Source organism: Myxocyprinus asiaticus, chromosome 3, assembly GCF_019703515.2.
Source record: "Myxocyprinus asiaticus isolate MX2 ecotype Aquarium Trade chromosome 3, UBuf_Myxa_2, whole genome shotgun sequence".
Taxonomy (NCBI): domain Eukaryota; kingdom Metazoa; phylum Chordata; class Actinopteri; order Cypriniformes; family Catostomidae; genus Myxocyprinus; species Myxocyprinus asiaticus.
Window position 1 is genome coordinate 3,069,490 of NC_059346.1, and position 13,011 is coordinate 3,082,500.

Sequence of the window (13,011 nt, forward strand, 5' to 3'; positions counted from 1 at the left end):
TGAAAGCATACGATAAGATTTAGTGAGAAACAAACTGAAATCTAAAGTATTATTTAGTGAAAATGTTCACTGACCGTTGATCTCCTGTGTGTGTTCATGATAGGGCACGAAAGCAACACTTCATGCAGCCTCCTCGCGACATAGGGGCGTTCAAGTAAAACGTACATTACGTTTCTTTATCTAAAAACAGGTCCGCCAAGCAATAGTGACAATAGAACACAAAGAACTTACTAAACATGTCTGAAGAGTTTGTAGTCAAAGAATTGATGCATTTCTATGCCTAGCCTTATTTATTTTTTTCACGTTTTTGGACCGGTGCCAGTTCACAGTGGACAGATATGAAAATAGACAACAAGTGATCGATAGAATATACCGTCGCTCGTCACTGCTGGTTAGGATAAAAACTCTGATTACCATAGAAAATATACCTTTTATTGCGTGTCGTTTGCCGTCGGTTTAGGACACGGTGTGACTGTGGATGCCTGTCGCCTCCTATATGCTTCTGTTTGACTTCTGAGTACTGAGTAAAAATAAGGCTGGGCATAGAAATGCATCAATTCTTTGACTACAAACTCTTCAGACATGTTTAGTAAGTTCTGTTCTCTGTTTTGTGTGCAGCTGTGTTGTGTTCAGTTGTCGCTATCGCTGTGGAGGACCTGTTTTTAGATAAAGAAATGAGTTTTCGCTTGAACGCCCCAATGTCACAAGGAGGCTGCATGAAGTGTTGCTCTCATGCCCTATCATGAACGTGCACAGGTGATCAAAGGTCAGTGAACATTTTCACTAAATAATACATTAGATTTCGGTTTGTTTCTCACCAAACCTTGTTGTATGCTTTCATAACAATCATGAGTCTCATGGAATAATTTATTAGACTTCTGAATTATACTTTTGTGTTCTTATGAAGCTTGAAGATGTGGTCACCATAAACTGCCACTGTATGAGATCACTGAGCACAACATTTTTTCACAAGTTCTCCCTTTGTGTTAAGAAAAAGGAAGAACGTCATACAGGGTTATAACAACACAGGGGTGAGTAAACAATGACTGAATTGATGGGCGAACTAATCCTTTAAGCACTTATTGGAGTAGCAAGGTAGTGTGTGTGCATTTGTGTGTATGCATGTGTGTGTGTGTGTGTGTGTGTGTGTGTGAGAGAGAGAGAGAGAGAGAGAGAGAGAGAGAGAGAGAGAGAGAGAGAGAGAGATAGAGAGAGAGAGAGATAGAGCTCGGGTGTGTGTGATTACCTGCGTCCCCTGCAGCTCTCATCAGGTATGTTTGTCAGAAACATTGCTTGAAATTGCGAAGCAAGTAGTTTAAATACACTTCACTGTAGCATGATCATGCAACTAATGATTATTTTGATAATCGACTAATCAAACGATTATTAGAACAATTAATCGACTACTCTGGCGATTATTGCAATGATTAATCATTAGCTCTTAACCAACAATTCAGCTAGTGCCTCGAGTTAAAAGGTTGTATTAATCACGTGCTTACTAAAAATAAAGAAAAGAGGATGAAAGCATCTTTTAAAAATACCTCACTGAATAACAGGATAAATACTTGAGGATTTGAGATACTTGAGAAATACTTGAAGTTTAATTCAGTAAAAAATTCACTGCAGAAAAATCCTATTAGTATATAGTGTTTTTGTCTTGTTTTCCATTTAAAAAGATCTAACAATCCTTAAAACAATTTGCATTTACCTAAGAAGCAACATATACAATATTTAGGGGTGAATTCACTAAACAGTTGTGCCCACTTTTGTGTGTGGTATTTCAGCGCAAAAAACATGTCTTATTCACTAACCACCCGCAATCGTGCAATCAGAGCTGAAATTGCACCGTGCCTTGAGTATTTAAATTAAATCATTGGCATTCTTTTCCGGAAAACACTCCTCCATTCAATGTAAATTAGGCTCATTATAGATTGCGATTCATTAACAAAACCTTTTTTTATTTTGCCCCGGGCAATTTACATTGCGCCATTACTGCCAAATGGCAGGCGGTAAAATTTATTTTATTTGAAAGAGATGTTTGTGTATATTTTCTATCGATCATATCAGCAGTAATTCATCAAATAATGATTAAACTGTGGAGAAGAGTGTTATAACCTGGCATTTATCCAGATGCACGGTGTAGTCAAGCGTCTTTATTTTAGTAGGTTATTTTGCTGTGGTAGCCTGTACGACTCTATGAAATAACTGAAATAGTTTGCCGAAGTGATATAGAGTCATTATGCGGTCAAGACCCAGGACTACTTCATAGCTGTGCGTTTACTGAAAAATAACTGCACACCTTAGAACGTTCATCAACCAATCAGAATATAGCATTCAACAGCCCCATGGTATAAATGTTTATAAGGGGTTGTCCTGTGAAATAGAGATATCTCACCTGTTGGGTGACTTGGAGATGCTGGCTGTGGATGAAACCGATCCACTGCGAGAACTACAACAGCTTCCTCTGTGCTGAGAAACTCTGCTAGGAGAATCCACAGATGACCTGCAGGAAATACACATATACACATCAATTTAGCATTCTTACATTAAGTATTCACTTCAAATTCATTTACTCTCAAAAACAATCCATGCATATACAGAAATCGCTTTTCCTTACAATTTATAGGGGTGTAAATATTTGCTCTGACAACAATTTGAGATGATTATTGTTCTTTAACGATTATAATTCTTCAGAGTGAAATGTGAACTTGCCCATGCAAAACACAGGCCATGCCATTATGACCCCTAATCCTGAATATTTGATCATTTTAGAACAGTAAATAACAGAACAAACATCACTCACCTCTTTTTCTGTTTGTTCTTGTCTTTGTGTTTATTTTGGGGGCTCCCAGATCTGAAAGGTTTAGATAAAAAGAAACAATAGATGATTTGTACGGATGGAGTCCAGCAGAGTTTCAAACTGTGAAATCAAACAAATCTAAGATCAGCTCAGTGTTTACCTGTGTCTCCGCTTCCTCCTAGCACCAGATGTGGACCTGACACAGAGGGAATGTTGGGTTAGATATTTGATTGTGTCCATCAGATCCACACCAATAATTGAGGCAGTTTACATCTAATCATAACCGTTTTTCGCCCACACCTATCATATTGCTTCTGAAGACATGGATTTAACCACTGGAGTTGTAAGGATTACTTTTATGTAGTTCCAAACCTGTACGACATTCTTTCTTCAGTGAAAAACAAAAGGAGATGTTAGGCAAAATGCTCAATTGCTCAATTCCAATCACCATTCACTTTTATAGTTTGGAAAAGAGATGCAATGCAAGTGAATGGTGACTGAGACTGCTATTCTGCCTAACATATTTTGCATTCTACAGAAAAATGTAAGTCAAACAGGTTTGGAACTACATTTGGGTGAACTGTTCCTTTAATCCTGCACACCCACCGTGGTAGAAATGGGGAAACTGGGTCATCAGAACATCAAAGCGTGTCCGGAGAGAAGGCGCTCACCCCTGCGGGATGGTTTTGATCTCACTGATTGGAGTATGTTCAAAGACACGCTACATGTGAAGATTACACAGACTTATAGGAATATGCATCATATGTCACTGGCTACACTATGATCACGAGATCTACTAACATGCATCCCGAACAGATCCCAGAGTAGAACCGTACTGCTCAGAGGTCGCGCTTTCATAGTATTCCTCCCAGTGTGCTCTGGTTGTATACTGCAGTATAAGAAGTGCACATTTAAAGTATTCCATTTTTTTTGTATCTGTGTTTCATCATTAAAGCTAGCCAGCTAATATTAATTCAAAATATTTTTACTTTCTATAATATAAAGTTATAAAAATAACCAAAATCGCTTGAAGAATAAAGACAAACCATTTATTAGTGTAACTGTCTATTTATTGGCAACATGTTTCATCTGTCCTAATCATTCCTTTTTGTTCTCCAAACAGTATATTAACAAAAAATATAGGACATTAATTAATCATTTCACAACTTCTATAGTTTAAAGTTACATCAAACACCACAAAAACCTATTACTACAATAAATGTCACAGTTATTTATTGGAGTGAATTAACTCTAGATGATGTCATTCAGTTTTGTTCACTGATTAGTTCATTGGCAATTTTTGTAAATCACACCTTAACCAGTAGGTGGCATCAAATTAATTTATTTTATGTGTTTTGAGTTATTAAACCACTATTAAGCACAGAGTCGTTCACGACTGAAACAAGTCTAATTACAGTATACTTTATTACATTTGCATATCTACACATCTACAAAGATAATTTAGCAGTGTTTAAGCATCATAAGCATGTGATGATGAGGAGGGTGTGGCCGGGCCGTGAGGATGCACGCCCGGCACTGAACTGTCTTAATCAGCCGGGAGGGGGATAAAGACAAGCCGGAGACACCAGTTCGAGAGAGAGAGAGACACATGCGGCCGCTGTGTGTGTGTCTGTTTTATGTTATTTTTCAGTTTCTTTATGTCATTAAAGTTATGTTGACTGATCTGCTGGTTCCCACCTCCTCCTTGCCCAACGTAAGAACACCATTACACTGGTGCCGAAACCCGGGAAGGAGGAGGGATGCGCTGTCGTGGAGTTCTCACCGCTGCCATCCGCCGCGAAGCGGAGGAGCCATGGCCATCCGCTAGGGGACGGAGTAGTCGATGCCGGCCACCGGGAGTCAGAGAAACCGCTGCTGTCCGCCAGGAAGCGGAGGAGCCGTGACCATCCACCAGGGGTCGGAGGACTCACTGCCGTCTGCCAGGGGAGGAGCGACTATCGTCCGCCAGAGGGCGGAGGAGTGGCTGAGGACCAGGCGACGCATGTCCGGGGACCAGCAAGCAAGTTTTTTTCTCTCTCTCTCTCCGCTCTCTCTCTGTCCCTCCCCCTCACTCTTTCCCTCTCCCCTCTCCCTCCCATCGTCTCTCCCAGGGCTCCAGAGAGGCGAGGAAGACCTGCCGGCAGAAGGCCGGCCGGCCGGAAGGGCAACACCTCCCCTCCAGGAAGGGCGGTGGAGGAGTGTGACGAGGAGGAGGGCGTTGAATTCTCCTAATTAGCCGGGAGGGAGATAAAGACGAGCAGGAGGCACCAGTTCGAGAGAGAGAGAGAGAGACACACGTGGCCACTGTGTGTGTACGTGTCTGTGTGTTTTATGTTATGTTTCAGTTTCTTTGTCATTGAAGTTGTATTGACTGTTCTGCCGGATCCCACCTCCTCATTGCCCATCGTAAGAACCCCGTTACAAAGCGTTTTCCACACAAATGACAACAAAGCATAGGCTAAATATTATTTTGTTAACTGCTGTGCATAACTAAACAAAAAGACAGAAATATTTGCATTTATGTATAATAATTCAATTATGTACGTCCTGATGTCATTGTAATGTTGAACGGGATTACAGAAGTAAACAAACGACATGCCTCCTCCTCTCCTTCAGTCGGTCAACAGATCCTGATCCTTGGGGCCTGGATAGCTCAGTGGTAAAAGACGCTGGCTACCACCCCTAGAGTTCGCTAGTTTGCTAGTTCGAATCCCAGGGCGTGCTGAGTGACTCCAGCCAGGTCTCCTAAGCAACCAAATTGGCCCGGTTGCTAGGGAGGGTAGAGTCGCATGGGGTAACCTCCTCGTGGTCCCTATAATGTGGTTCGTTCTCGATGGGGCGCGTGGTGAGTTGAGTGCGGATGCCGCGGTGGATGGCGTGAAGCCTCCACACACGCTATGTCTCCGTGGCGATGCACTCAACAAGCCACGTGATAAGATGCGCGGGTTGATGGTCTCAGACGCCGAGGCAACTGGGATTCATCCTCCGCCACCCAGATTGAGGCGAATCACTACGTGACCACAAGGACTTAAAAGCGCACTGGGAATTGGGCATTCCAAAATCCCCCCCCAAAAAAACAGATCCTGATCCTCGCTCATTTAGTGAAGAGCAAGGGTAAGAGCGAGTCACTAAGTGGGTCACACCAATGATATGCTCCTTCACAGCTCACACTTGAATGCTATTGGCTCGCAGGCAAGAAAAGTCACCAAAGCAGTTTTGCACTGCAAACAAGAGCTCACAATGAGCGATCACAGATTTGCGGGGCTAAAAACCACTTAAATAGGGTCTTACAACGCCTATGAGCAGTACATGTGAGTTAAGAACATTTAAAAAATTAAGATATCTTACCAATTTTACCTGAGCCTGACGGGAGGCTATTCAGGATTCTGTTTATACTATGAGTATAATGTGCTTTTTTGTTTCAGTGTTTTTTTTATAATTGAGTCCAGTTACTCTGAAACGTAAAAGACATGCAGAGACATGTAGAGAAAGTCTTTGGAAAGTCTTTCCAAGTTGTGTAATTAATTCTCAGTGAATTGAAACAAGGTAGCATAAAAAAGCAGCACCATCAAACTATTGGTATAAGCACATGTTGTTCTAAATAACTGGATATTGGTATCTGCACACACATTTTGTACCGGTGCATCCCTGGTAGGCCATGATTGTATTTCATGCACACAGAACATTTTGTAAACAGTGCACATATTATATTCTGAAGGAGATTATAAGACACACACACACCTGTCTCTTTTGTGTTTCTTGCTGCTTTTCTTCCTCTTGTCTCTGCGGGTTGTAGACGGACTCTCAGCACTGTTGGTCACACAAAGACAACATCAATACTGATGATGAAATTACTCATACAAACTTCACAAACAAATTTTGATTTAGTTATTTTGTTTTTCTGTTTTAGTTTTTTGCTTGACACATTGCAACAAAAACACACACTCTCTTTAACCCCTTAAACTCTAAAGGGGGGTGCTATATTGGGAAAAAAGTTTACACTTAAAACGTTAAAGTCCCCATATAATTTATATAGGTCAGGCATATCAGGTATCATTTGAAAGCTTAGAATCTGTTTTTTTCAGAAAATACCAACACTTTTGAATTTACGTTACTTAAAATAACAAAATAAGGCCTGAAAACATTTGTGTCGCAAATTAGCGCCCCCTAGAGTTATTGGGGAAGAAATATTCATAAAAAAATAAAAGTCCTTCACATAGCAATTAAATGGACGAGTTATATATTAAATGAAGGCACTCATTCTCAGGAATGTGACTGTACAGTTTATTTTGTTGCCCTAACACCAAAGTTCGAAAGATTTTCAAATCAATTACAATGTGAAATATGATTTCTGTAAGTCATCAAATACAAACGTCTCTTTTATGATCCGATAACTTCTGCTGTGAGTCCCAAGTATCAAAAAACGTTATATCTGTTCTTATGTTAGGCAGTTTTCTAAAAACATTTGCCATTTTTTACTTGTCTGTGAGCTTGCTTGGCTGAATAATCCAATTTTATACCTTAGATGTCCAGAACAAAATATGCAGTCCAGCAGGAAAAGTATGTTAAACAAATCATCAGAAATATATTTGTTACATATATTTATGATATATTTTTGTTGTTATACATCATCGCAAAGGGGAGGATCTCAGCTTTCTAATGAATCCTAGATTGAGCTTGTAGCCACTCAGAGGCCGATATATCCAATGAAACAACGAGGGTTGTGCATGAACTGAAAATTAGACTGAATGTCTATGGACGAACACATATGTGAGGGCTAAAATGAGTTAGAGCGCCACCTACATTTCAGATCTGTATATTGTGATGGAAAGTGATAGAGAAAAAGTCATTTGTTCTAGTGCTTGCTGCCATCTAGTGGAATTAAATTAGACTTTTCAAAGTGAGGTAGAGTGAACAGAACCAGAATTACATGTTTATAAAGTTAGAACAACAACAAAAAGTTTTCTGTTTATCATAAGCAGAGGTGGGTAGAGTAGCCAAAAACTGTACTCAAGTAAAAGTACAGTTACTTCAAAAAAATAATTACTCAAGTAGAAGTAAAAGTACTAACATAAATAATACTTGAGTAAGAGCAAGAAAGTATCCAATTAAAAGAGTACTCAAGTAATGAGTAACTCGTTACTTTCACAAATGACATAATGGACGTCAACTCCCCAATATTCCATTGCATAATACACACTGAACATGTACTACAGAATTATTATTATTAATGGAAATTCTGTCATCATTCACCATCATGTTGTTCCAAACCCGTATGACTTTCTTTCTTCCATGCAACACAATAAGGAGATATTAGAGAGAATGTTTGCCTGAGTCACTATTTACTTTCAGTGAATGTTTTTTATATATATATATATTTTGAAAGTGAATGGTGACTGAGACTGTCAGTCCCTAACATTCTGTCTAACATATTTTGTGTTCCACATAATACAAAGCATCACACTGGTTTGGAACAACATGAGGGTAGAGAAATGATGACAGAATATTAAATTATGGCTGAGCTATCACTTTAAAGAGATAGTTCACCCAATAATGAAAATTCTCTCATCATTTACTCACCCTCATGCTATCCCAGATGTGTATTACTTCCTTTCTTCTGCAGAACACAAATTAAGATTTTTAAAAGAATATTTTAGCTCTGTAGGCCAAAAGTTTGATGCTCCAAAAAAGCACATAAAGGCAGCATAAAAGTAATCCATAAGACTCCAGTGGTTAAAACCACGTATTCAGAAGTGATATGATAGGTGTGGGTGAGAAACAGATCAATATTTGTCATATTTTGCTTGACAGCAGGGGCGATATGCAGAGAAGAATGTGAATCACCAAAAACACAAGAAGAATGTGAAAGTGATCATTTTCTCTGTTTCACATCCACACCTATCACATCGCTTCTGAAGATACTGATTTAACCACTGGAGTCTTATGGATTACTTTTATGCTGACTTAAGTGATTTGTTTAGCTTTCAAATGTTGCCACTCATTCACTTGCATTATATGGACCTACAGAGCTGAGAAATTCTTCTAAAAATCTTAATTTGGGTTCAGCAGATGAAAGAAAGTCACACACATCTGGGGTGGCAAGAGGGTGAGTAAATAATGAGAATTTTAATTTTTGGGTGAACTATCCCTTTAAGGGCTCTTGTCAGATCTGGATGAATTTGTCAATAAGAAGAGAGGTTTGGAAACATTTCTAGTAATTATTACAGTGAAAATGTGAAAATGTACCACAAGGATATAATAATGTATATAATGCTGAAATATAAACCAAAGCAAGATCATGCTTTATCAATGCCTTCTTTCACTATTTCATAGTTTTTAAAGTCCTGCGCGTATTCTTATTTCGGTGTAGTTACAGTTTTCAGTGTCATAAGTATTTAAATCATTAGTTCTGTACAGCAGCACTGCCGCTCTCTAAATGCAGAGTACGCAGCCTACGTAGGGCACCAACTCCGATCGCGGAAACACTCACTGTGTCTGAAACCGTCCCCTATCCACTATATAATGCACTATTTCGAGTGTCCACTATTTTGTAGGAGTGTCTGAATTCTGAGTGAGCCACTCGTTCCTTACTTTTGTTCACTCATTCTTACCCACAATGCACTCTAATTTCAAGTGTACATTTGATGTACACTCGACAATGGTTAATATCCCACAATCCACCACGGGAAAGACGTACGAGCTGGGAGTTTACTGCTTTCTTCACTCCTGCAATGTTTTATTTCATGCTGAATGCAGTAAATTACTTTTTGACAAATCATTACTTGATTAAAATAATAAAATAAAATAATAACATATAGAGAGGCAGAATATACTCTTTATTTGATCAAATGTGTTTACTTTTTATATTAACACACAGTATATATTAAAAATGACAAACAGAATGAAGATTTATTGCATTAATATATTATTTAATAAGAATAACAAGTAAGGCCCAAGTATTTTAAAATTTCATATGTGACGTTGTATCTGTGACAGCCCCAGAGCTCCGACACTCACGTCCGAATTCACTCATTTCGTTCACTTACTGCTGAGATATAGTGCACTAACTGCCATTCACTATATAGGAAATAGTGAATGTGGACACAGCCACTCTCTTCGCCATACGATTGCCTCACGCCCGCACATCTCACACACGCACGCCCCGCGCACCTCGCTGTGCACGCGCAGAAATACTGTCTGTTCGCGCTCCAGTTGTTGATCACGTGAATGGCAGTGATTTACACTTAACTTGGATGTTTACATGGATTTATACAGTTAATCCGCCTGAAGTAGCTGCGATAGTTTCCAGTACCCCCGCGAGGGTGCGGGGTAAATGCGTAAATACTGCTTATTACATGTGGGACACGGGACAAAGAGCACTGATATATTGCTGCACTGATTTAAAAATGTACACTTAAAAACTGATGTCATAAGAGCCCAGTTACATTATCACCCTGAAAATGACCATCTCATTACACAGAAATCCCGTGTTAGGATTAGAGCCAAAACTTACCTCAGTTTGCTGCCTTAAATTGGAGCTGTGATTTTAATCTTGAAATAGCCGCTTGTCTTGGTGTTAAATGAAGGCATTGCATGATGAAACTATTCTTTTTTTCATTGTGTGGAACGAAGAAAGTGTTTTACTTTGAAGAGTTTGATGCTGCTGCAGTGATTGAGTGACAGTCTGTGACACCAGCTCAGCGCGCGCAGCTGTGTGAACTTCCGCTCTCGTAAAGTCCCATTCAATAATCTCTCAATAAATTACACATTAATTAAAATTGTATGTAATGTAACGACAGTAACGCCACCCATTGTAAAGAAGTAAAAGTAAAAAAAAATCATTAGAAATTTATTTGAGTGAGAGTAAAAAGTACCCACTTTTAAACCTACTCTAAAAGTAAATTTTTTCCCAAAAAGTTACTCAAGTAAATGTAATGGAGTAAATGTAGCACGTTACCACCCACCTTATTATTTATGAATAACTGGAGTCTTTTTCTTCTTTGGGGGAATTTCTGAAACAATTTGACACATTTTTTGCAATTAGTCCACAGTAAGTGTGACTTAAATTTCAGCGTGAATAACTGCAGGCGGCAGCCCAAAAATGCACCAGAATTTAAGGGGCTAATGAATCGCCTCTAATCAGCTTTTGTGCTGCTTCTAATTCTCTTGCAATTTTTCTTCTTTTTGTTTGAGTAAATATGCAAGAACTGGCAGTGCTATGAATCCTCATTTATTCCTCAGTACTTTTTAATGCAGACACAGAAAAGAGCTTCTACTTCATAAAACACTATCACACATCTGTCGCTCAAGCAGCTGCGATTAAACAGCGCAGCCTGTGGGTAATTCAAACTGAATCGAAGCTCTTATTAATCAAGTGATTGATTTAGAGTCAGTAGAAAGAAGGAAGATAGCCAATCTCCTTATTGGCAATGGTCTCGCCTAGTCGTGCAACGAACCTAAAAAATACTGTTTTTAACATGATTTGTTTCAAAGATTCCTCAAAAGAAGGAAAAAGATGCAGTGAAATCATCCTAGCAGATAAAGTATTTTTTAGTCATGCAAGTACAGCTCCTACCTACTTAAATGGGGATAGACTAAAAACTCAAGAACTGTTTGCCAAAATTAAAGAGAAGAAAAAACAGATAGTTTAAGAAGAAACAAACCGATTGTGCTTTCTTGCCTTCTTCTTTTTCCTCTTCTTTGGCCGAGGCGAGGGGGAACTGCTGGATTTTCTCTTGGATCTAGTGTGGAGGACATGAAATGGAGCAGGGGAAAAGAAGAGAATAGTGATGCAAGCTTCACACAACTTCCTGCTGCCTGCTGAACTTCGTGTAAGCACATCTTTCTCCAAGAAAATGCATGTAATTATCTAGGTAGGTGTTGCGTTCAGAGGGCAATCTGTGTGTTGTTTACCTGCAGTCATCGTAGGCGGTTGAGTCATGATTGTAATATTCTCTATCCCAGTTGCAGTCTTCCTCATAGCCATCAGTGTATGCAACATTTCCCACATGATCTTCATCACCGTGTGGAAGCAGCCTGACCCTGTGTATGCAGGAGGTAAAGGTCAAAGTTTATGGAATAAAACTTCTGTGGCAATCCAGAGTGAGTTTATATATGCATCACTCTGCAACACTGCAGTCCTGCTCGTAGGACAGAAAAATCACAGATGAGATCTCTTTAATATCTATAGTTGTTTATTCAAGACAATCCGCAAGAAAAAAATATTTTCAAAATATTAATAACTACAGTCTTGACCAACACAAAATAGGTATTGTTTGAAAGTTTAGAAGCTCTACTTTCCAATGCATGCAGGCATTATGACCAAAACTGAACAAGTGCGTTGAAATATGCAGACAAATCAGATGTGTTCTGTTTTGATAAAAAAAAAAAAAAAATGTTTTTAATTGCATTAAACCTTTTATTTTATTTTTGCAATCAGTAAAAACATCAATCTCGTCAAATAGTCATGTGTCATATGTTATTGGAAAGCTCAAAAAGAGTAGAATACAACCAGCCTATTTGTTTTACTCACAGAATATGAATGAGTAAATATTAGCGAGTAATAGCTAAGTATATGTCTTTGACAATTACTTTGGTGTTGCTTATATGCCACATTTTCACTTTTTATAAAATATAACACATACCATTACTTAGAGGAGGTGATTATCTTTCAAACGGGTCCACACACAAGATAATCAGATGTATAGATCATTAGATAATCCACATGAAACTCATTCTGTGAAATATCATTACTAAAATCATGTCTGCATGCTATGCATACCTTTAGTCATTGTTGTGTTTGCATGTGTAATTAGTTCTTATGTACAATTATTATGATGTATTTGTTTTGTGAGGCTTTTGGACACTTTAAGATGTTTTTGGACACTAATGCTTTGTCGTATCAACATACATTTTTTCACATATACAGATGACATGATTGGGAACAAAACAAAAGCTGTTTTTCTGAGCCACCTTATTTACACCCAGTGATATATATATATATATATATATATATATATATATATAATGTGAAATCAGAAAAATAAGAAAAAGAAAAAGTATGATTTTTCAGCAGTTTCTTAGGCTGAGAGTCTCAGATTTTATCATAATCTATATCATTAAAACATTTGAATTTTTTTTTTTTTTTTTACAATGATACTAAACAATTGACCCTCCTTTTTTTTTCTTTTTTTTTTTTTTTTTTTTTTTTG

General features: G+C 38.4%; 1 protein-coding gene across 1 annotated transcript in view; it reads right to left on the minus strand.

Annotated features, from left to right (window-relative positions):
• The window catches only part of srrm3 (serine/arginine repetitive matrix 3), a 140,583-nt gene that overhangs the window by 25,889 nt on the left and 101,683 nt on the right, over positions 1 to 13,011 (minus strand). Inside the window, exons 4-9 of the mRNA XM_051667640.1 lie at positions 11,714 to 11,842; positions 11,464 to 11,541; positions 6,542 to 6,610; positions 2,961 to 2,996; positions 2,804 to 2,854; positions 2,396 to 2,503 (exon numbers count right to left, since the gene is read on the minus strand). Of these exons, the coding sequence (XP_051523600.1) occupies positions 2,396 to 2,503; positions 2,804 to 2,854; positions 2,961 to 2,996; positions 6,542 to 6,610; positions 11,464 to 11,541; positions 11,714 to 11,842 (471 nt within the window). The remainder of the gene's footprint in view (positions 1 to 2,395; positions 2,504 to 2,803; positions 2,855 to 2,960; positions 2,997 to 6,541; positions 6,611 to 11,463; positions 11,542 to 11,713; positions 11,843 to 13,011) is intronic.